The sequence below is a fragment of the Rhinatrema bivittatum genome, chromosome 8 (genome assembly GCF_901001135.1).
Source record: "Rhinatrema bivittatum chromosome 8, aRhiBiv1.1, whole genome shotgun sequence".
Classification (NCBI taxonomy): domain Eukaryota; kingdom Metazoa; phylum Chordata; class Amphibia; order Gymnophiona; family Rhinatrematidae; genus Rhinatrema; species Rhinatrema bivittatum.
In genome coordinates this window covers 140,854,921-140,877,999 of record NC_042622.1, presented here as the reverse complement: position 1 = coordinate 140,877,999, position 23,079 = coordinate 140,854,921, and the positions used below count along the sequence as shown (strand labels likewise).

General features: G+C 48.2%; 1 protein-coding gene across 2 annotated transcripts in view; it reads right to left on the bottom strand.

Annotated features, from left to right (window-relative positions):
• The window catches only part of STPG3 (sperm-tail PG-rich repeat containing 3), a 74,415-nt gene extending 51,671 nt beyond the window's left edge, over nucleotides 1-22,744 (bottom strand). For both annotated transcript variants that reach the window (XM_029613278.1, XM_029613277.1), the window contains exons 1-2: nucleotides 22,604-22,744; nucleotides 9,255-9,322 (exon numbers count right to left, since the gene is read on the bottom strand). In XM_029613278.1, the coding sequence (XP_029469138.1) occupies nucleotides 9,255-9,322; nucleotides 22,604-22,716 (181 nt within the window). In that variant the 5' untranslated portion in view covers nucleotides 22,717-22,744. The remainder of the gene's footprint in view (nucleotides 1-9,254; nucleotides 9,323-22,603) is intronic.
• Nucleotides 22,745-23,079: the final 335 nt, after the last annotated feature.

Genomic DNA, 23,079 nt, shown 5'->3' with positions numbered 1-23,079 from the left:
CAGTGGATGTTGAAGCTGGGAGGCGGCACAGGGCAGGAGACCAGAGGAATCTTCACCACTGGCAGCCCGAGGTCCCCCCAGGAGGAGCCCGTGAGGACCCGGGCCGCTTGGACTTACATGCGGTCTCCTGTGGGCAGGTGCCTGAAGAGGAGTTCCAGAGTATTGAAGAGAGGAGAAGCTGGAGCCAGGAGTCCAACCGGAACTTCACCACTGGAAGCCCGCGATCCCCCTGGGAGGAGCCCGTGAGGACCCAAGCCGCTTGGACTTAGGCGAGGCCCCCTAGATGGTGCAGGACAGGATACCGGAGGACGAGCCGAAGTCAGAAGCCAGGGACAGCAACTAGCAACTCTGGAAGAGTGAACCTCGTTGCAAGGCAAGTAGTGGAGCTAGTTGCAGGGTTTAAATACCCTGAGAGCATCTGATGTCATCCCAGGGCAGTGCTGTAGTTTCCTGCGCTGGCCCCTTTAAAGGTTGAGCCCCTGCGTGAGTGCGCGCCTAGGGGGCGGGGCCAGCCACGGAGCATCGGCGGCGTCTCCCTTGAGGAGGGAGCGCCACGGCAGGAGCAAGGCAGACCCGTATGGGCCGAAAAGATGTTGCAGCGGCCCGGACCGTCCCCGAGGTAGGTAGAGGGACCGGGGCACAGCCCGGGACCGCAACCCATGCTTTCTCTTTCAGAATTGGTACCCATGGCTTTGTACCAAAATGTACAGTTTTGAAAATTGTCCATACTTTTAAAAATTAAACTTTGTTTTGTGTGTGTAATGATACATAATTTTAGTTTTTGTATTAATTTTAGATTTCTGCTCTACCTTTCAAAGTGGATTACAAAAGATAAAAAAAATGGCACATATGACACAAATATGTTTCAGAAATCATGTCACAGTGCTGATGAATATATCAACTGTGATTTTTGTGGGAAGACTGTTGCGGTTCTGGCCGCGAGTGCCGCGACCAGACCCTTACCTCCGTGCTCCTGGACCTACTCCCACTTCTGGAGGCCTGGTTTGCGCCCTGTTTGGCGGTGTCCCCGCAGGGGCCGCACCGCCGGGAAGCTTCCCATGAACACCCTGCTTCTAGGCACGCGCGCGCGCCACTTGGACACTTTTCTAGGCCGTTTCCCACCAGCGGTGACTCCGCCCAGTTCCTGACTTCAGATGCCGCGGCCTTGCAACGGGTTTACTTCCCGGTTCCCGGTTGCGTCGTGCCCCGGAGTGAGCTGCTTTGCTACTCGCTCTGTTCCTGCTTGCCTGCTACAGTACCTGCTTGGTTCCTGCTTGCCTGCTACAGTACCTGCCTGGTTCCTGCTTGCCTGTTACAGTACCTGCTTGGTTCCTGCTTGCCTGCTACAGTTCCTGCCTGGTTCCAGTACCCGATCCCTGCTACAGTTCCTGCCTGGTTCCAGAACCCGAGCCCTGTTACAGTACTTTCTACTGTCCTAGTCTGGTTCCAGTTCCCAGTCCTGATCATCAACTCGCCTAAGTCCCAGCGGTCGGGCCCCTACGGGCTCCTCCCGGGGGGGCTTTGGCTTCCAAGGGTGAAGCCGCCTATGTCCCAGCGGTTGGGCTCCTACGGGCTCCTCCCGGGGGAGTACCAGCTTCCAGGGTGAAGAGCACCTCTACGTCCTGCCTGAACATCTGCCTCCCGGCCTGCCACATACTAGAGACATTGACCACCTTTCCCAGTCTCCTGCAGGTCGGCCCAAGGGTCCACTAAACTGAGCGCCCATAACAGATTGCAAAGCCATGGACTCGGCGGATGCACCCGCTCCCTCGGATCTGCCCGGGATGGCCCGGCAGATGCTACAGCACCAGAGCTGCATTGATACTCTGGCAGCCACGGTGGAATGGCTATCCTCTCGCCTGGAGTCCTTGCCTCCTGCTGGCAGGGTCCCCGAGGGACACAGCTCTTCTGTGACTCAGCTACCGGCACCCTCCCACTACGCTGGAGATTTAAGGACCTGCCGCGGCTTTCTGAACCAATGTTTTATACGGTTCTCTCTGTTGCCTCAGCAGTTCCCATCGGATGCGGTGAAAGTGGCGTATATCCTGTCCCTGCTTGATGGGAAAGCCTTAATATGGGCTTCTCCCCTTTGGGAAAACAGAGATCCTTCGCTAACGAACTTACAACAGTTCATCTCGAACTTCCGACAGGCCTTTGATGAGCCCGCCCGAGTAGCCATGGCTACATCTGATCTGCTGCAATTCCATCAGGGGGCTTGCTCCTTGGCAGATTATGCTATGAAGTTTCGGACTTTAGCCCAAGAAGTAGGTTGGCAGGATGGTAGTCTTAAGGCCATCTTCTTGGAGGGCCTCTCCGGACGTATAAAGGATGAGATTGCTGCTCGAGATCTGCCGGAAGACCTCAACGCCTTAATAGAGATGGCTGCCCGCATTGACCGCCGCCTACAACAACGGGCCAAGGAGCAGCACTCCTCTCACCACAGTCCTGCTGTTGCGCCAGCGAGACCTGTGTCTTCTCCTAAGACTTCTCGTTCAGATGCTCCCACCTGTGAACCCATGCAGCTGGGACGGGCCTCGCTCTCTGCTGAAGAGAGGCAACGTCGCCGTTCGTTGAGGTTGTGTTTAAATTGTGGTCAGAAGGGCCACTTCTTGACACGCTGCCAGGAGCGTGCGGGAAAACACCGAAGCCTAGGAGGTTGGGAGGAGCTCCTCCTAGGCTGTGCTACAGCTCCTCAATGTACCGTGCCTGTTACCCTGGAATACCCTGGAGGCTCCATTGAGACGATGGCGTTCCTGGATTCTGGAGCCGGAGGTAATTTCATCCTGCAGGATTTAGTCTCCCAGGTGTGAATCCCTACACATAGACAGGAGGTCCCGTTACGAATTACCTCTATCCAGGGGACGCTCCTTCCAGGACCTGTCCTGATGTCCACGGCACCCATTACTGTCCGCACCGGGGCGATCCATTCGGAGGAGATAGCCTTCTTAGTGTTGGATAAGGCTGTCCACCCTGTGGTGCTAGGGTTCCCATGGTTACAGAAGCACTCGCCCACGATTCAGTGGGATACTCTACAGATTGTCAAGTGGAGCCCCTTCTGCCTAGCTAACTGTATGAAAGTGCCTAGGACTCCCACACTTCTGTTGATGCACTCTGCCCTAGGTCCTCCTGCACCATATGAGGACTTTACGGACGTATTTTCCAAGACCAAGGCGGAGATCCTTCCGCAGCATTGTCCGTATGATTGCGCTATAGACCTGTTACCTGGTACCATGCCCCCTAGAGGAAGGGTTTATCCCTTATCATTACCGGAAACCCGGGCTATGTCCGAGTATATTTCAGAGAATTTGGCCAAGGGGTTCATTCGCCCGTCCAAGTCGCCTGCAGGGGCAGGCTTCTTCTTTGTCAGCAAGAAGGACGGCTCGCTGAGACCGTGTATCGACTATCGAGGCCTAAATTCCATTACTAAGCGAGACCGTTACCCGCTCCCGTTAATCCCGGAGCTCCTCGATAGGCTCCAGGGAGCGAAGATTTTCACAAAGTTAGACTTACGAGGGGCTTACAACTTAGTCAGAATTCATCCCGGAAATGAGTGGAAAATGGCTTTTAATACCAGAGACGGGCATTACGAGTATCTTGTGATGCCTTTCGGCTTATGTAATGCTCCGGCGGTATTCCAGCACCTTATGAATGAGGTGTTACGGGACCTTCTGAACACCTGCGTAATCGTTTACCTCGACAATGTGCTAGTCTACTCCCAGGACCTGCCTTCACACCGTCAGCATGTCCATCAAGTGCTCCAAATATTTAGGGAGCATGGTCTGTACGCGAAACTGGAAAAATGTAGTTTTGAGAAGACGTCCCTGCCATTCCTGGGCTACATAATCTCTGCAACAGGCTTTCAAATGGATCCTGAGAAAGTGGCGGCAATTAAGGATTGGCCTCGGCCGAAGGGCCTTAAAGCGTTACAACGTTTCCTCGGTTTTTCCAATTTCTACCGTCACTTTATTCCTAACTATTCCCGTATTGTGGCCCCGTTGACTGCCCTCACCCGAAAGGGGGCCAACGTGGTGGATTGGCCTGTTCCCGCCTGCCAAGCCTTCGAGGCCCTTAAGGAAGCATTCTTGTTAGATACTTGCCTTCGTCATCTGGATCCCAGCCGGCCCTTTGTGGTGGAAGTCGATGCCTCCAATGTGGCCGTGGGGGCCGTGCTGAGCCAGTACTCTGATTCTGGACAATTGTTACACTGTTCATATTTCTCGAAGAAATTCTCCCCGGCAGAGAGCAACTACTGTGTTGGTGATAAAGAGTTGCTAGCCGTGAAACTTGCCCTGGAGGAATGGAGACAGTGGTTGGAGGGAGCCAACCATCCGGTTACGATTACCTTCCGGTTACGATTTACACTGATCACAAAAACTTAGCATTCTTAAAGCAAGCCCAACGCCTGAACCCAAGGCAAGCCCGGTGGTCGCTGTTTTTTGATCGGTTCGATTTTACCTTACGCTATCGTCCCGGCTCTAAGAATGTTCGAGCCGACGCGCTTTCGCGCTCCTCTGAGGTCGAAGAGACTCCTGACACTCCTCAGTATATTTTGGATCCTGTGAAAGTGAGCCTTGCAGCAACCTTGGTGTCCTCCCAAGGGAAGACCGTCGTTCCATGTCGCTCCCAGAGAGCAGTTCTCACTTGGGCCCATGACTCCCTCACTGGGGGCCATGCTGGCTGTAAAGGGACCTTAGACTTGTTGAACCGATTCTACTGGTGACCGGTGAGACAGGAAGTCCAAGCTTTTGTGGGCTCTTGCCCTACCTGCGCCATTCAAAAGCCGCTTATCAGGAGGCCCAGGGGCCTATTGCAATCATTGCCCATCCCGGTGGAGCCTTGGACACACATCTCCACCGACTTTGTCGTGGACCTTCCCGTCTCAGGAGGTAATTCGGTCATTTGGGTGACCGTAGACCAATTCTCCAAGATGGCGCACTTTGTCCCCTTGCCAAAGTTGCCTTCTGCACCTGATCTGGCTAACCTCTTCGCTCTGCATATCTTCAGACTTCACGATCTCCCGCAGAATATAGTCTCCGATCGAGGACCACAGTTTACTGCTCTCTATTGGAAAGCACTTTGCAAATGCTTCAATGTGCAACTTAGTCTTTCGTCTGCGTTCCATCCCCAGAGTAATGGGCAAACTGAACAGACTAACCGAACCTTGAAGACTTTTCTCCATTGGTTTGTGAATGAACGACAAGATAATTGGGCCAAGCTACTCCCGTGGGCGGAGTTCTCATATAATAATCACACACATGCTGCTACTGGAAGTTCGCCTTTCCTCGTCGTCTATGGGAAGCAACTTCAACCGCCCTTGCCTTCACCTGAACCCAGTGCACTCCCGGCAGTGCAACTTTCAGCCCGCCAGCTTCTTTCCTTATGGACTTCTATCCAGGGAAAGATTCGTAAAGCCGCCCAATCCGCCAAGAAATGGGCGGATAGCCATCATCAGCCAGCTCCCATCTTCCTCCCAGGAGATCGCGTCTGGCTTAGTACCAAAAATCTACAGCTACGTATTCCGTCTCGAAGACTAGCTCCGAGATTCTGTGGGCCTTTTCGAGTCGCTGAAGGAGTGGGAGCAGTCTCATACCGATTACGCCTACCCTCCTCCATGCGCATACATGACGTGTTCCATGTGTCATTGCTGAAGCCTCTTGTTTTATCCAGATACCACTCCCGGGCTCCTGAACCATCGGACCCTTCAGATCCGGACGAGGTTACGTATCAAGTACATGAGGTCTTGTCTGGTTCCATCAACGCCGCTGGGAGTACTTGCTTGTCTGGAAGGGTTGTGGACCCGAGGATAATTCTTGGGAACCGGCCCGTAACATCCTTGACAAGGACTTATTATGGCAGTTCCATCTGGACCACCCAAGTAAACCCGGACCGGCTAAGAGGGGGCGTAAGAGAGGAGGTACTGTTGCGGTTCTGGCCGCGAGTGCCAGACCAGACCCTTACCTCCGTGCTCCTGGACCTACTCCCGCTTCTGGAGGCCTGGTTTGCGCCCTGTTTGGTGGCGTCCCCGCGGGGGCTGCGCCGCCGGGAAGCTTCCCTTGGAAGACCTGCTTCTAGGTGCGCGTGCGCGCCACTTAGACGCTTTTCTAGGCCGTTTCCCGCCAGCGGTGACTCCGCCCAGTTCCTGATGTCAGACGCCGCGGCCTTGCAACGGGTTTACCTCCCAGTTCCCGGTTGCGTCGTGCCCCGGAGTGAGCTGCTTTGCTACTCACTCCGTTCCTGCTTGCCTGCTACAGTACCTGCCTGGTTCCTGCTTGCCTGTTACAGTACCTGCTTGGTTCCTGCTTGCCTGCTACAGTTCCTGCCTGGTTCCAGTACCCGAATCTTGCTACAGTTCCTGCCTGGTTCCAGAACCCGAGCCCTGTTACAGTACTTTCTACTGTCCTAGTCTGGTTCCAGTTCTCAGTCCTGATCATCAACTCGCCTAAGTCCCAGCGGTCGGGCCCCTATGGGCTCCTCTCGGGGGGGGCTTCAGCTTCAGCTTCCAAGGGTGAAGCTGCCTATGTCCCAGCGGTTGGGCTCCTACGGGCTCCTTCTGGGGGAGTACCAGCTTCCAGGGTGAAGAGCACCTCTACGTCCTGCCTGAACATCTGCCTCCCGGCCTGCCACATACTAGAGACATTGACCACCTTTCCCAGTCTACTGCAGGTCGGCCCAAGGGTCCACTAAACTGAGCGCCCATAACAAAGACTGCGTAAAATATTTCAAGAAATAAATAAAATGTGTAAATTGAAAGAAATCCTTACTGCATTGGCTTAAAGTAGCCTTAGAAATGGCTGGCTGAGCTGAACGCACAATAAAGCTCTGGAATTTGTTGCCAGAGGATGTGGTTAGTGCAGTTAGTGTAGCTGGGTTCAAAAAAGGTTTGGATAAGTTCTTGGAGGAGAAGTCCATTAATGGCTATTAATCAAGTTTACTTAGGGAATAGCCACTGCTATTATTGGCATCAGTAGCATGGGTTCTTCTTAGTGTTTGGGTAATTGCCAGGTTCTTGTGGCCTGGTTTGGCCTCTGTTGGAAACAGGATGCTGGGCTTGATGGACCCTTGGTCTGACCCAGCATGGCAATTTCTTATGTTCTTAACTAAGTTGTTTTCCCTTACTAGTCACGTAGTAAACATTTTCAAATTCTTTTGTCACCTCATTAATGATGACACAGACTCTCTCCATTGCTAGGCATATCGTAAAGTAATGCAAAACCCTGCAAAAATATATTACTCAGAACCTATAAGTAAGGTCAAGCAGGTCTTGATTCAGTGACTATGAGAAGAAGCAGGCTGGAACCCTCCCAGGGAGAATCATTCTAGCTGTAGAGAATTGGGCTAGCAGTATTATTCCTACTGTTCAGGTATTAGGGGCTTGGACACACCCAGTGAAGCCTTCATTGGTCCAAAGGAAGACCCACCTTTGATAGCGTACCCTCTTTAAATCCTTAGCTAGCACAGACTCTCTGTTCACACAATGAATCCATGGACTGGGTCTGTAAATATTTTTTATGTTTAAATATGTTTACTGGTTTTCAAAAAGTGAACAACAATAATGTTTTATAATCTTATTTGGAGCTGCTATGGATCTAAAACCTCACTTGCCTGATAAGGAAGTGATCTTGCATAATTTGTTTCTCCTGCAGAATGTAAGACAGGACTTTATGTTTGCCAAATGTTCCTTTGATTAAACGTTTGTGGTAAACTTTGATTACTGCGCATATATCCTGGGCAGACTTTCATACTGTATAGCAAGCCTGCTGTAACAAAACAGAACTAACTTCAAGAATTCAAATAGCAACACCCCTTTCTCTGAAAAGGCTGAAATGCAAATATTATAACAGCCCTAGAATTGCATTACTGTTCTCCCCAAAAGGGAAAAGGAGTGGCCTAAGAGTTAGCGTAATGGACTGTGAACCAGAAAACCACTTTCCCCACTAACACTCCTTGTGAGCTTGAGCAAGCTGCTTTATCTTCCATTGCATCATGTACCCACAGGGACTTGTGCCTGAATTTAAAAAATGCTCTAAGCCATCTTGACATTATTTGGAAAGCTGGGCTAAAAATGCAAAATTAATTAGCAATACACCTCCTACTGGGAAAAGACAATAAGCTGTAATCCACAGAAACTAGATATTAGCAGAATTCCTCATGTTGGTCATACAGACCCAAAAATCCTTGCCAAATATAGAGTAAGTCCTCAGAAAATAGAAATATACATGCAAAAACTGAACTCTTGTTCATTTCAGCTGCACACTTCTCCCCTCCAGTTCCCTGCAGAACAAGAGGGAAGGGGTTGAATTAGGCAGAAAGAGTGACTCTTCTTTGCTTTGCTCTGCCCACTCTAGCCTCATCCCCTCCCATCCTGTTCCTTGCAGACTGGAAGGGAGAAAAAGAAACAACAGGAAGGGAGGAGCTAGATTATGGAATAGAATGGCTTTTCCTTGCTGTGCTCTGTCTGCTCCAGGCTCACCCCCTTCCATCCTGTTCTCTGCACTCTGCTTGGAAGGGGAGAGGCTGAAGAAAGAAGCAGAAGGCTGTTCTTTGCTGCCTATTTTGAGGCACTGGCTGTACAGCCACTGGAACAGAGCTGTGTGTACTATGCATAACAAAGACTATGGTACCACTTCCAAAACTTACTGCAGTCTAGATGATCTGCATAATGAAAGAGCTGGCTCAGAGCATAACATTTTGGGGCAGATTTTAAAAGCCCTGCGCGCGTAAATCCAGCCGGACACGCGTAAGTCCCGGGGCTTTTCTTGGGCGTGCCGGGGGCGTGTTGGGGGGCGTGTCAGGGATGGTGTGGCATTCGGGGGCGTGGCCATGTGTGTGGTGCCGGCCCGGGGGCATTCTGGGGGCGTGGCCGAGGCCTCCGAACCAGCCCCCGGGCCGGGGAATGGCACGCATGTTATAAAATCGGGCGTAGATTTGTTCGCGCCGGGTTGTGCGAACAAATCTACGCCCGCGCATAACTTTAAAAATCTACCCCTTAGTGAGAACCTCTGTGCCTTTAAAGCCTGGAAGTCCATTACAAACAGGTGTGCACTAGGACTCCACTATTGCCCAACAGACTGACCCAGACCTGGTTTTATGCTACTGCTTGCACAGATTCATAACCCTGGTTATTTTGGGTTGGGGTTTTTTTTTATTGGGGGGGGGGGGGGGGCAGGAATTAGATGCAATGGAATAAATCCAGAACTGGATCAGCCTGTCAAGGGTTAACAGCCCTGAATTTGGCGCGTGAATTCATTACTCACAGAGAACTTTCTTGGGTTTGATCTGTGGTGGAAGCAGGGACCCATTCGGCCTTTTGTTCATTCGTCCCCTAGAAGAAGGAAATACATTTCAATTCTGTGTTTCCCTCCTAGCAAAGCAGTTGACATTAAGGTTACCAACAAATAACATTTCTTAAGGGACAAGCTGAACCATTTCTGTTGGGTTTTTTTTTTCCAATTTAATTTTTATTGAATTTTAATCAACTTTACAGAACATTAGTTCAAGATATCAGATAACATTAAGTAATATCCCACTTGTATTAACAACTAATACAAAATAAAGTAAAAATAAAAAGAATTTATTTTTCTTATCTGTAAATCATAGGTAAATGGGGAGTCCAATATACATTGAGCAGTATTACAAAAGAAAAAGCAAAGCTATTTATTTAACCAAACTGTTGCAACCATCGCTGCCCAACGTCTCCACTCCGCCCTCTTTACCTCTGTGGCGACTCCCTCCAGGTCTGAAGGACGGCTGGCTGCCGCAGCGTCTCCCTGCCGTCTCTTTCCGGCATCCCTGGACCAGCTCGACGCTGCAGATCCGCCATGTTGCCTGAAGCCTAGGGTGCACGCGCGCGCTCCGAGTGAAGTACCAGCAAGGGTGCGAACCTCAGGGGCGTCCCCCTGAGATGACGTCATCTGCTTCCGATATTTAAAGGTCTCTGATATCGCTAACAAACCAAGTTAGCAAAGGTTCGGGTTAGGACAAGGTTTACTTAGATTACCCTGCCTAAGCTACTCTGCCTCCTCGGACTTACCAGAGGTACCCGCTCCTCGGGGGCCTCGCTCTCTTTTTGCTTTTCAGGTTACAGACAGGAACCAGGCCCTCGTTCCTGACTATCTGCTGATTCTCTTCTGCCTGGAAGCCATCACTGTCTACATCATTGTGAGTTACCATCGCTCTCTCAGAGCTTTCCCTGGAGCCAGGTACTCGCTCCTCGAGGGCCTATCCTTTCCAGCTCCTGAGCTCCCTAAGCCCAATATGTGAGTGTTGTCATCTAAGTTCTGTTCATGAACTCTGCATATCCTGCCTACTCACTGTCTACAGTTTCTCAACAGCTCAGCCATCCAGGGATCGCTGTTCCAGTATCTGAAGGACTTCAGCCCTGCTGGGCACTTCAGCTCACTACTGCCACCTCTGGTGGTTTCAAGACCTGTTTAATAAAAGAACTAGTGTGTGTCTGTCTCCATACTCTAAGCCTAGCCGGTGGTCCCTCTCGGGATCTTTCCCCGGGGGCGTGGTCATCTGCCACGGGCCCAAGGATCCACCCACTACTATCTCCAGCAGTCTATAACAACAGATTGCTACTCTGCCTACGGAATACATCAGATTGCTACTCCTATCTGATTGCTCCTCCCATCAACATAGCGGATTATGACAATTTCAAGTAGAGCTGTAACATTCAAAGACTCCTCTTTCCCTCCTTGAAATTGTATAGAGTTTTCTTGTTTCTTTTCCTTGGCACTAGGCAAATAGCATATCCTAGATATAGCGAGTACTGCCTCTTCTGGAAATTTCAGAATATCTTTAATATAACTTTTGAATAAATCTCGAGGTGACAGTCCCTTAGTCTTCGGGAAATTCAATATCCTCAAATTAACTCGTCTGTTCTCATTTTCCATTCACGCGATTCTATTATAACTAATAGACTCGGATTTTACTAAGTTATTTTGAATTTCTTTTATATCCTTAATTCTTTGTTCATTCTCTATCACTTTCTTTTCCAAGGTAGGAATTTTAATATCAACATTCTTAGTATGCTGCAGGTTTTCTCTAAATAGACTCGACATAACTTTAATAGAAGAGTCCATCGCAACAAACATATTCCATATTGTGTCTATTGTAATTTCCTGAGGTTTGATCAAAGGAAAAGTGCCAGTTACTTGTATCTCCGGCTCACTCCTCCCTGTTGTCCCAAGTTTCCCGGTCTTACCATCTTTCTGATGATTCATGGTCGCCAAGACCCCAGAGCTTCGGTCAACTCGGCTCACCGAAAGAGACGCTTCACTTGCGTCCTTTCTCGGGACCGTTGTTCTCAAAGGCGCCATTTTCCCTTCCAGCCACTCAACCGTGGTATCTCCAGAATAACTGAAGATTTCAGATGGTGGTTCTGGGGCTTCCGGTGCACCGGGACTGAGGGATGTTTCCTCCACCTGGGTTCCCGAGGCCTGCGCCGCGTCAAGAATTTCCGCGTTTCCTCCCGCTGGCAAATTTCTCACAGGACCAGCGAACAGACTCTCGATCGTGGCTGTCTAAGATCCAGATTTGGAGTAGAGGTAATAGATGGCTTCAATTTTGCCTTTCTTTTTGTATGCGGCATAAGGAATTATTTTGAGGTAAAGTTCAAAAGAAGGCAAATTTCAAGTAGAACCACGGAGCGAGGTTGCTCACGTCTCATCTACAGGGTGGCCATCTTGGACTCTCCGCATTTCTGGTTTTATTGCATTGTATGCATGGACTACAAGAGTAGAGGTGCCATAAGGTAACACTAGAACTGGCTCAGCCTATCCCTTAGGACATGGAATTTGTTCACATTACTACTCGAAGTACTAAGTCAGGGATAGGCAACTCCAGTCCTCAAGTGCTGCAAAAAGATTTAATTTTCAGGATATCTATAATGAATATGCATGAGATATATTTGCATGCACTGTCTCCACTGCAGTGAAGTACGGGCAGGGCCAGTTAGACCCCCAAAGAATTGAACTACTGACTGAGTTATATAAATTGTGACTATATGAATTTAGGATTTGTTAAGCTTTTTGGCTTCTCTTTTCTGTTAAGCTCTCTGTCTTCTCTGGAAAACCAAAACACTGAATTTTGTATGCTAGTGGTGAGTCCCTGAGGCCCTCAGGAAATCTGCATTACTGAGCTACCTATAGGTCACATTCCACTGAACGTTTTGATCCAACATCTAGCAGAGCCCCTCTGCCCTAGGACTGGAATGCATCGGCATGAAAAAAGTACACAGCATGATTGATGGCTGGGTATTGGTGGGAAAGTCAGTCAAAGAACAGATATTCTATATAAACCACCTTACAAAAGCAACATTTCAGTATTGGCAGTAACACAAGACATTCATGATGTGCCGGTACTCCAACGCTGAAGTCCTAAGAATTTTGGACTGCCCCACTGCTGAGATTCATGGAATAATCTCAGGGAATTGAGCAGATCTAGTCTTATATTGTGTACATATATATGACCTATCAAACAGAATACTAAAGCTTAAAATTTAAAAAAAACAAAAGAATAGTATACAAAACAAATCGTTTATTCAATATTTTAAATGCAAAATTTTTTTTTTAAAAACATGCATAGAAAAGCATTTTTTTTTTAAATATGCTTAACCTCTGTTTATATTTTCTAAATCAATCAAAAACAAGCTCTCAAATTATTATTTGGAATGGTGGTAACAGCCGTATCAATAGTCAACCACAGGAAGCAATTGTTCAGCCACAGAAGTTATAAAGTTGCCTCTCTCCAGCCCCAGACCTCTGCAACGCCTGACTACTCTGTTGCCTCTCTCCAGCCCTGGACCTCTGCATTGCCTGACTACTCCATTGCCTCTCTCCAGCCTCGGACCTCTGCATCGCCTAACTACTCCGTTGTAGGGGTGTGCATTCGGATTGACCGCATTAGTAAAACGCAACTCATATTTTTTTTTTACTTAAAAAATTGATTCGACATAAACGATCGGATTTCCCACATATCGAACACAGATATGTTCGATATGTGGGAAATCGCGATTGTTGAGCCAAAATAAAAATATAAACCCCCTCACCCTCCTTAATCCCCCCCCCCGACTTACCACAACTCCCTGGTGATGGAGCGAGGAGTGAGGACGCCATTTCTGCAATCCTTGGCGAGAAGCATGTGACGTCGGCGGCACGTCGAGTGACGCCGGCGTCACGTGATTCCCGGCTCGTTCGCGCCGGACGGCTCGTTCGGCCCAAAAGAACTTTTGGCCAGCTTGGGGGGGCCTCCTGACCCCCTCAAGCTGGCCAAAAGTTCTTTTTGGGCCGAACGAGCCGTCCGGCGCGAACGAGCCGGGAATCACGTGGCGCCGCGTCACTCAGACGCGACATCACGTGATTCCCGGCAAGTTCGCGCCGGACGGCTCGTTCGGCGCGAACAAGCCAGGAATCACGTGACGCCGACGTCACGTGATTCCCGGCAAGTTCGCGCCGGACGGCTCGTTCGGCCCAAAAAGAACTTTTGGCCAGCTTGAGGGGGTCAGGAGGCCCCCCCAAGCTGGCCAAAAGTTCTTTTTGGGCCGAACGAGCTGTCCGGCGCGAACTTGCCGGGAATCACGTGACGTCGCGTCTGAGTGACGCGGCGCCACGTGATTCCCGGCTCGTTCGCGCCGGACGGCTCGTTCGGCCCAAAAAGAACTTTTGGCCAGCTTGGGGGGGTCAGGAGGCCCCCCCAAGCTGGCCAAAAGTTCTTTTTGGGCCGAACGAGCCGTCCGGCGCGAACGAGCCGGGAATCACGTGACGCCGCGTCACTCGACGTGCCACCGACGTCACATGCTTCTCGCCAAGGATTGCAGAAATGACGTCCTCACTCCTCGCTCGATCACCAGGGAGTTGTGGTAAGTCTGGGGGGGGGGATTAAGGAGGGTGAGGGGGTTTAATTTTTTTTTTTGCACATATGTACATATACCCAACTCATTGGATTTTTTTTATGTCCATATTGGCCGCAAGTGGGACCCCCTTTCGGACATAAAAAATATGAACATAAAATTTTGCTCTGCACATCCCTACTCCGTTGCCTCTCTCCAGCCTCGGACTTCTGCTTCATCTGACTATCCTTTTGACTCTCTCCTCGTCTTGACTCAGCCTTGCTTGCCACTGCTTCTAGATTGCCACCAGCCCTGGTGGGGAAGTTCTCACTGCTGATCAGCGGAGACTGCCGGCGGCAGCGCGGGCCGATGCGACTCGTGCGCAAACTCCGCCCACCAGCCGACGTCAGACGCCCTCCCGAGGATCGCGTTTGCACGTGAAAAACTAGTATTTAAAGAGCTGAGTCCAGCACAGCATTGCTTCAGCTACAGGCTTGCTGTACTGGTGCTAAGTTGCGTTTCCTTGCCTTTGCCTGACTTTTGACCCGGAGTGTTTGGACCTGCCTGCCTGCCGCCTGCCTTCTGACCCGGATTGCCTATCGGACCTGTCTGCCTTCTGCCTGACTTCTGACCCGGAGTGTTTGGACCTGCCTGCCTGCCGCCTGCCTTCTGACCCGGAGTGCCTACTGGACCTGCCTGCCTGCTGCCTACCTTCTGAACCGGATTACCTGGACTTGCTTGCCTGCCGCCTGCCCTCCGACCCGGATTGTCTACTGGACTTGCCTGTCTGCCGCCTGCCCTCTGACCTGGATTGTCTACTGGACTTGCCTGTCTGCTGCCTGCCCTCTGACCCGGATTGTCTACTGGGCTTGCCTGCCTGCGGCCTGCCCTCTGACCCGGATTGTCTACTGGACTTGTCTGCCTGCTGGCTGCCCGCGGACCGGAATTGGGACAGGACTCCGCCTTTGCGGTACTGCAGTAACGCAGTACTGGGCGACTATCCTTGCTGCAGAAACCAGGGATGACCACGGCAAGGTAAGGCTGAGGGATATTTGGGGATCCACTATCTACAAATCGTAACATCCAACTGGCAGGTGATGCGGGGCATTGGTCCCTTGGCACTGATGGCACTGGAACCAATACTGTCTATATAGAACCACTATTGGAAAAGCTCGACACACTCATCGGTGTGTTACCGACCCAGCTGGCATTAGTTCCTGAGCCGGCGTCAGTGCCCTTAGGGGCACCACAGCCCCTCCCCCCTACAGATACGGTGGTTATGGCCAGTTCTTCTTCGGAGAAAGCTCCTTCCAGAACAACCAAGATGCCAAGGTCTGCAGCCCCCTATCCAGCTTTGCTGGTGCCTGCACCTCTGGACAAAGGCCGAGTGCTTAGAGCCCCATTCTCTGTTGCTTTCAGTGAGAATGAGGGTTCCTATGATCCCTGGGGGATGATACCATGGAGTCCTTCTCCAATGGCTCTGAGGGTCTCCCCTCAGACCCTTCTCCTCCAGAAGAGTGAAGGAAGACTCCACCTGAGGATTTAACCTTTGCAGGTTTTGTGAGGGTGATGGCAGAGGCCATCCCATTTCAGTTACCCAACGGAGGAGGATGCTGGATACAAAATGCTTGAAATCCTCTAGTTTGTGCATTCTCTTAAGGAGATTGTGGCAGTCCCGGTATATGATATCCTTAAGGAGTTACTGCTGAGGGTATGGGAATAACCCCTCACATTATCTCCTGTGTACAAGAAGGCTGACGGGGTTTACCTCATCCAGAAGGTTGTCTGATTCGATAAGCGACAGCTTCCCCACCAGGTGATGGTCAAATTTGCTCTCAAGAGAGCCAAGCATTCTTGAACCTATTCCTCAGCACCCCCTGGGAAGGATCACAGAGCAATGGACGCTCTTAGAAGAAAGGTGTTTCAGGGAGCCATGCTCATTGCCCGCATAGCTTCCTATCAGCTTTACATGAGCCAGTATTCATGGGACGTCTGGAAGCAGGTGCAGGAGGTGGCTGAGCAACTGCCTCCGCAGCAGCAGGACACCTTCATGTTGCTGATGCATAAGGGCCCGGAGTGCGGAAAACACGAGGTCCAAGTGAATTACTGTGTTTTTGAAATGGCATCGAAGGTCTTTGCAGTGGGAATCAGTGCACGCAGAATGGCATGGCTGCGGGTCTTGGATCTCTGACCAGAGGTTCAAGAACCACTCACTCACGTGCTATGTACTGGGGAGAATCTCTTCGGAGATATGGTGAAAGACTCTGTGGCCCAGTTCTGGGACTTGCATGAAACCCTCCAACAACTCTGCACCAGCACTCAGGACCTATGCTCCTCATCCAGAGGAAGTACTATCCACCACCCCCGTGCTTCTGCAGCCCTCCCAGGCAGAAAAGAGCTCCCAAGGCCCAGCCAGTGCCTCTGTAAACTCCAGGGATGGGGTTTTGACTGGGTCATTCGGAGCTAGTCCAGTTGCCCATACCTGGGAAGATGGATCCGCTGGTGGAGGGCAGGCTGCAGTTCTTCGTGGACCAGTGGTCCAGTATAACCTTGGATCAGTGGGTTCTTTCCATCGTTCACCAAGGGTACCAATTGAACCTATTGGGTATCCCATCAAATTGCCCTCAGAGCACATTTGGGGGGACGGTAGTGCATCAGAAGTTACTTCTAATGGAGCTCTCCTCCTTCTTAATGGCCAGAGAGGTCAAGCCTGATCCACCAAGGCAAAGAGGGCAGGGATTTTATTCCAAGTACTTCCTGAATAAAAAAAAAAAGCAGGAAGACTCTGTCCCATCCTAGACCTAAAGGCCTTGAATAAATTTGTCAAAAAAGAAAAGTTCAAGATGGTTTCCATGGGCACTTAATCCCCCTTTTGCAAAAAGGGGACTGGCTATGCTTCCTCAATCTAAAGGACGCATACACTCACATTGAGATCTTCTCCAATCACTGGAAGTATCTCTGATTTGTGGTGGAAAAACAGCACTTCCAGTATCGGATGTTGCCATTCAAGCTAGCATCCGCCCCACGAGTCTTCACAAAATGCCTGGCTGTGGTGGTGGAGCAGCTCCGCAGGCTGGGGGGGTCCATATTTTCCCTTATCTAAATGATTGACTGGTCGAGCACATCTCAGGCAGGGCCCGTCAGGTCCATATGTTTGACCATTCAGGTGATGGAGTCACTAGGGCTCATCATCAACTATCCAAAGTCCCATCTCAGCCCATCACCTCAAGTGGACTTTCTAGGAGCCCTGCTAGACATGGCTCAGGCCAATGCCTTCCTGCTTCATCTAAAGGGCCATCACTTTGACGACATCACAGCAGAGATTCAGCAGAGCCAGCAGATGTCAGCCTGGTACATGTTGAGGCTTTTGGGCCATATGGCAAGAGAAAATGGACACTTGTAGATTGAGCGTCCGTTTTCCCAATTCTCACTGACAGTCACCTCTCCTGTGCGCCCAATGCCTGGGAAGCAACACTGAGCGCTCATTTTCTGTGCACAAATATTGTATCGGCCCCTTAGCATTAATCCTACTTTGTATGTGACTATTGGAATCTGCCCAGAACATTATGGATGTGTGCAGAATATAAACAATTTTAAATAAATAAATAAAACTGGAGAAAATATTTATTGAGTGAATGCACAGTTAAGCTGTGAAATTTGTTGCCAGAAGATGTGGAGGCAAATAGCAGAGCTGTGTTTACAAGGGGTTTGGCTAAGTTCCTGAAAGAAAAGTCAATAAACAATTATTAGCCAGGTAGACTTGGAAAAAGCCACCACTTATCTCAGGGAGTGAGCAACAAAAAATGGATCTACTTTTTTAGGTCTGCCGTGTACTTCCTATATCAAATAGGCCACTGTTGGCCACAGGATGCTGGGCTTAATACATTGACCCAGCATAATATTTGTTATGTTTTTATTATGGAGACCAATTTTTTTGCACTTTTCTGCTTTCAAGCACATATTTAAAGATCACTAGTAATATTGTGAATCTTTTTTTTTTTACTTTATTGATTTTCAAAAATTTACAAAGAATAAACTTTGCACAAAAATACAATAATTAAATTTACAAAAGTAAACAATAACAAGAAAAAGAAAACAATTTACATCTTGTTAGTCCACCAACAAACAGGAGGAAGGGAGCAGAAATTAGAGGAGAAAAAAAAGAAACTGAAAATTAGAAAATGCATTTGTATGAAAACCCTGCAGCCATTCTTTCTGGCTCCTAATTAACTGACACTATTTTGGGACTGGAAGACAAAATAGCTTTTCTGCAATTAATAAAAACTTGCAATTGCTCAGACACAAAAAAGCAAACTGTAACTATGATATCTGACTAAACATTTGCAAGGATATCTTAGTAAGAAGGTAGCACCTAAAGCCAGAACCTCCTGGCACAGGGCCAGAAAACCCATTCTCCTCTCTTGAATTGTTTGAAACAAATTAGGAACAATCCTGACATCTGAACCTATAAACTATACATTAATATTTTTGAAGTAAATCTTCATGAGAAAAGTAAGATCATATTCAGAGAGAAAAGACTAAGAAAGTACAGGGCTGCTTTTACCTAGGGGCAAAAGGGGCAGTTGCCCTGGGCCCAACATATCAAGGGGCCCATTTGCCTCCGACAGGAAAACCCACAATGCAATGAGATGACATGCTGGTGAGGTTCCCAATCCCCGCCAGCAATAGCAAGGCCCTGCAGCAGTGACACAAAGCAATGACATCCTGGTGGGGTTCCCACTACCTACCAGCAATAGGAAAAGCCACGAAAGAGGACCTGCCAGTCCGCCGGCGTTTCCCCTGCATTTCCTGGGCCCTGGAGTAGAGGGAGAAGTTCAAAGTGTAAATGAGTAAGAGACTGCCTATGTGTGTGAGTGAGAGATTGCCTATTTGTGAGACTGTGATAATGAGAGTACCTGTGTGTTTGTGTGTGAGAGAGTAGCTGTATATGTGAAAGACAGTGCCTGTGTGAAAGAGAGTGCCTGCCTGTATGTGTGTATGCATGTGAGAGAGTACCTGCCTGCGTGTGGTGTGTGCGTGAAAGAGTGCCTGCCTGCATGTGTGGTGTGTTTGTGAGAGAGTGCCTTCCTGCATATATGCTTGCCTGCATATATGTGTTTGTGTTTGTGAGAGAGTGCCTTCATGCGTATATGTGTGTGTGCATATGAGAGAGAGTGCCTGCATATTTGTATGTGCATATGAGAGAGAGTGCCTGCTTGCTTGTGTGTGTATGTGTAAGGGAGATTAAAGTTTATGCACTCTCCTCCAATCTATGGTGACAGGAAATCTAAAGTTCCCAGGTATGGAACACGGGGGATTTTTTTTTTATCCTTCTTAGTTTTAATTATTGAATGTGATGTGTCTGCTGTTTTGAAATATTTCATTGATGGTTGGTAATTTTTTTAACATTTTTTTTATGTGTTTTTAATTATTGGATGTTCTATTCTTTTTCTTGGTATGATTGATGTTTTATATTTCTTGATTGTATTCAATGTTTGCAACGCAGACAAAGGGGTTCATTTTCCAAGCGGATCACATGCGATAAGGGATGTTTCACAAGTGAAAAGTCCCTTATCGCATGCGATACCAAGATCGGGGTGGAGTTGGGGCGGCGTCAGCCCTGGAAGAGTAAGAGTCGGGGCGACACTGGGGCTGATGCCATGAAGACTTCGCCAACAGCGAAAGGTACGCTGCTTTTTCGCTGCCAGTTTCGCGCCGAATAACTACACCTTCTGTGGTGTAGTTATTTGGCACGACGCCGGCAGCGATTGCACTGCGGAGGTGCGATTGCTGCCGGCTATCGCAGGACACCCCCCCCCCCCCCCCGTTTCGCCCCCCGCCCCCCCATTACCGCCGAATTCACTATGCCTTGCGGCATTAGTAAATCCAGCCCATAATTTGCCTTCTTGTGATTTCCAGTTGTTTTTGTCTGCAAGTTTCAATTTAGATTTTATGGTCTCTTTATTCTGTATTTGGTGAGAGCCTGTCTGTGTTCTGCATGTGTGACTGAGGTCAAGTTTTTAGTGGGTGGCATATGTCAATTTTGGGAATGTGCAGGTCTTATAGTTATATGAAATGTATTTCTGAACTTTTGAATATGCTGTAATCCGCTTAGCACATAAAATCTGTTATATGCAGAATATACTTTTTTTAAATAGATTTTGTATTTTGATCAATATAGGAGGACATGAATTTCTGCTTTTCTTTCTCTAGCATTGCACTGCATGAGTCTGACTTCTCAGGGTCTGCATGTTTCTGTTTTTAGTTTGTGGTCCCTTATTCTATTTTAGGTAAGGATCTTCTGCATGTGTGACAAAGGAGAGGGATTCTTCTGCATGTAGTTTCTGTGTAGGGACCTATAGTAGGCTGAATTGTTCTGCTTTAATTTATTCATTTGTATTTATTAATTGCCTGATTGCCAAGGCTCTAGGTGATTTATAGTTTAAACATTCATAATCAAAAAGACACACAGGACAGAAACATAAAACATAAAAACAACTTTTTCAATAAGGGTGTTAGAAGTGTAATACTTGCAGTGCTGTCTTTTCATTGGTAGAGTTGCCGTTTGGGTCTTGGGACTTAGTGCTATGATGGTATGGTAGGTTTTCTATATGGCTTCTAAGTTTCTCTTTTACAGGGTTTTGTTACTTCATAAGTATGTGGCAGTGGAGGGATATTATGTTGCTGTTATTGAGGTGACAGCATAATTTGGCTTCATATTTTGTATGGTGAAGGGGAAATATCCTAATTCTGCTTTGTACCCATGGTTGGGTGAGGAAAGTGGGGACTTGAGCTGAGGAGAAAGTGGGGACTTAAGGATGGAGGGACTTAGACCATCCTGTATTCCATGTCTTGCATAGACTGAAAGTGCTATGCATTAATAATCTTTTGTAAGTAATCATTCATGCATGTAAAGCATTGCTTTAAAATATATTGTGTATCAGTATAATGTTTCTCTGTTCCTTACATGGGGGTGAGTTCAATGTGGGAAAAAAACACAAGAGGGCACATGCACCAAAGTTTGCCCAGGGCCCCATACATGGTTAAAGCGGCCCCAATAAATTAGCTCTTTCTGAAATTTCATAGCTGGAGGTCTCATAGAAGACAGAAAAATCTAAAGTTTCTGTAGGAGTTTGCCAGTTTCCTGATGGCAACAAGTAGACTTTGTTTAAGAAGGAACTGTTTCTGGTGGGAAGGATAGTGTCTCAAGAAAATGGCTCCTTAAGGTGACTCGTGGTGGTTCGACAACCACCCTAGGAAAATTGAGAAACTGAAGGATCCCCCGGGCTTGAACAGTTTTTTAAAAAGGAAACATTTTGCTCCCTCGAAGAAATCTTGCACAACACTTGACCTTGACTAGTCTCCTATTCCAAGATATGGAAATTCAATATATTAGAGACAGAGCCTACTTTAGCAGAACAGTTAACACAGGTAAGCCCGCTGCTAGTCACAAGATCCCAAAGAGCATCAAGAGTTACCGCCTCCAGACTTGGGGGGAATCATACTCACCATAGGGAGGTGAACAGGGGGGGCTGAGACTCACCCCTGGACCTCTCAGACAACCCAGACACATTTCCACATGAAGTATCAGCGAGGTCCTGCAAAGATGAAAAGGCAGCGTTTTCTGTGACCCTCCCGGAGGCTCCCTTCCTTGTGGAGCTCTCTATGACATCAAACATCAGTGATGCCACTCTGGGAGAGATGACGCCGTGCGAGTGGTGGACGGGCATCAAGAGAAGTGAGAGAGATCTCCTCCCCCGCTGAGGGCCAACTCTCCTCCATCGGACTCGACAATGGGGCTACATTCCCCCTCAGTCGTCGCAGGCACCGCGAATGTGGGTATCACACACTGTCTGGGGGGCCAAGGAGGACTCCGAAGAGTACGTCCTAACTTTTCCCTTTCTTTTAGAAGGCAGAGCAATTCAAAAGGCAAAACCACACAGAAGAAATAATGGATAGCCAAGCTGTAGTTGAGTCATGCTGTGAATCATATTTTAAACGGGTAATAAAAATGTACATAATTCTTTAATACATCTTAATGAAGAGTGTGTGTATTAATTCCATTCAGAATTTTAAAAATATAGAGGTCGCTATTCAATAGCCATTTAGAATGATAACTGAAAAGTTTTCCGTCTAAATGACTAACTGGCGATATTAAATGCCATATGCAGCTAGAATTTAGCCACATAAGTCAGGGGCATTCCGGGGGCAGGTGTAAGGTGTTTTGGGGGAGGAGTGGACTTGGCGGTACAAGTTATGTGGATAACTCCAATATTCTAATTTGGCCACAGAACATATGCAGCTAACTCTGGTCATGCCTTAGGGCTGCCCTAAGATTAGCTGGATATACTTATCCATCTAAGTTTCAGATAGCCAGGGATATTCAGCGGCATTGCTGCACCACTGAATATCCCCGTCCTCTAGAACATCAGTCCTCTAGAAAATATATCATAAATGCATCATTAGGCCAAATAAAACTGTTGTATTGTTGGCTGGTAATACCCCCAAAGCCAGCAGTCATTCTGTGTTTTATTTTCTTACACTGCTCGCACACACAGTGGGATCAAGGCAACCGTTAAAGCAGTGGCTATGGTTGCTGAAGAGAAACCAAGAAAACCATCAATGGTACTGTCACAAAAGATGTCACATGCACTTTTATCCATCCACTAATCTGAATATTTTTTTTGTGCATTAATAATTAGCAACTACAACTATTGAGAGTATAAAAATAAAATATTATAATAGCTCTAAATACGATCCAGTATCTGTTACCAGGAATATGGCAGGCACTGTTTCTTCTCCAAGTCTTTTATTGTTACCAGATAAGAGTCTCCATGCAGGTAGCCCTTGGCCAAAAACTTGGTTAACTTTTTCCTGTAATCCATGCTGAGCAGATCCCTTTCCTGAAAAGCATACAAGGTCCTCACTGCCACAGCAGACTTGTCACAGTGGTTCTATGACATCATTCAGCCTATGGGTTCCAAGTGTCCCTAGGTTCTGTAGGAGTTATCTCACCAGGCATTAGCTGCTCACAGAAAGGAGAAACATGCCATGAAGAGAGGACATGGGTACACAACCACCCTCCAGTTTGTAAATTTTGGAGGTCCTAAAACTTGTATTCATTAATTTCTTCTCTCAGGTCATTGATGATGGAAATTTTCAGGAATTTTGCAGGAGATTCAGATACATTAGATAGACTCTCAGGTCTTGTATGGTGGTGGAACTCCAGAAAAATTCCTGAAAATCTC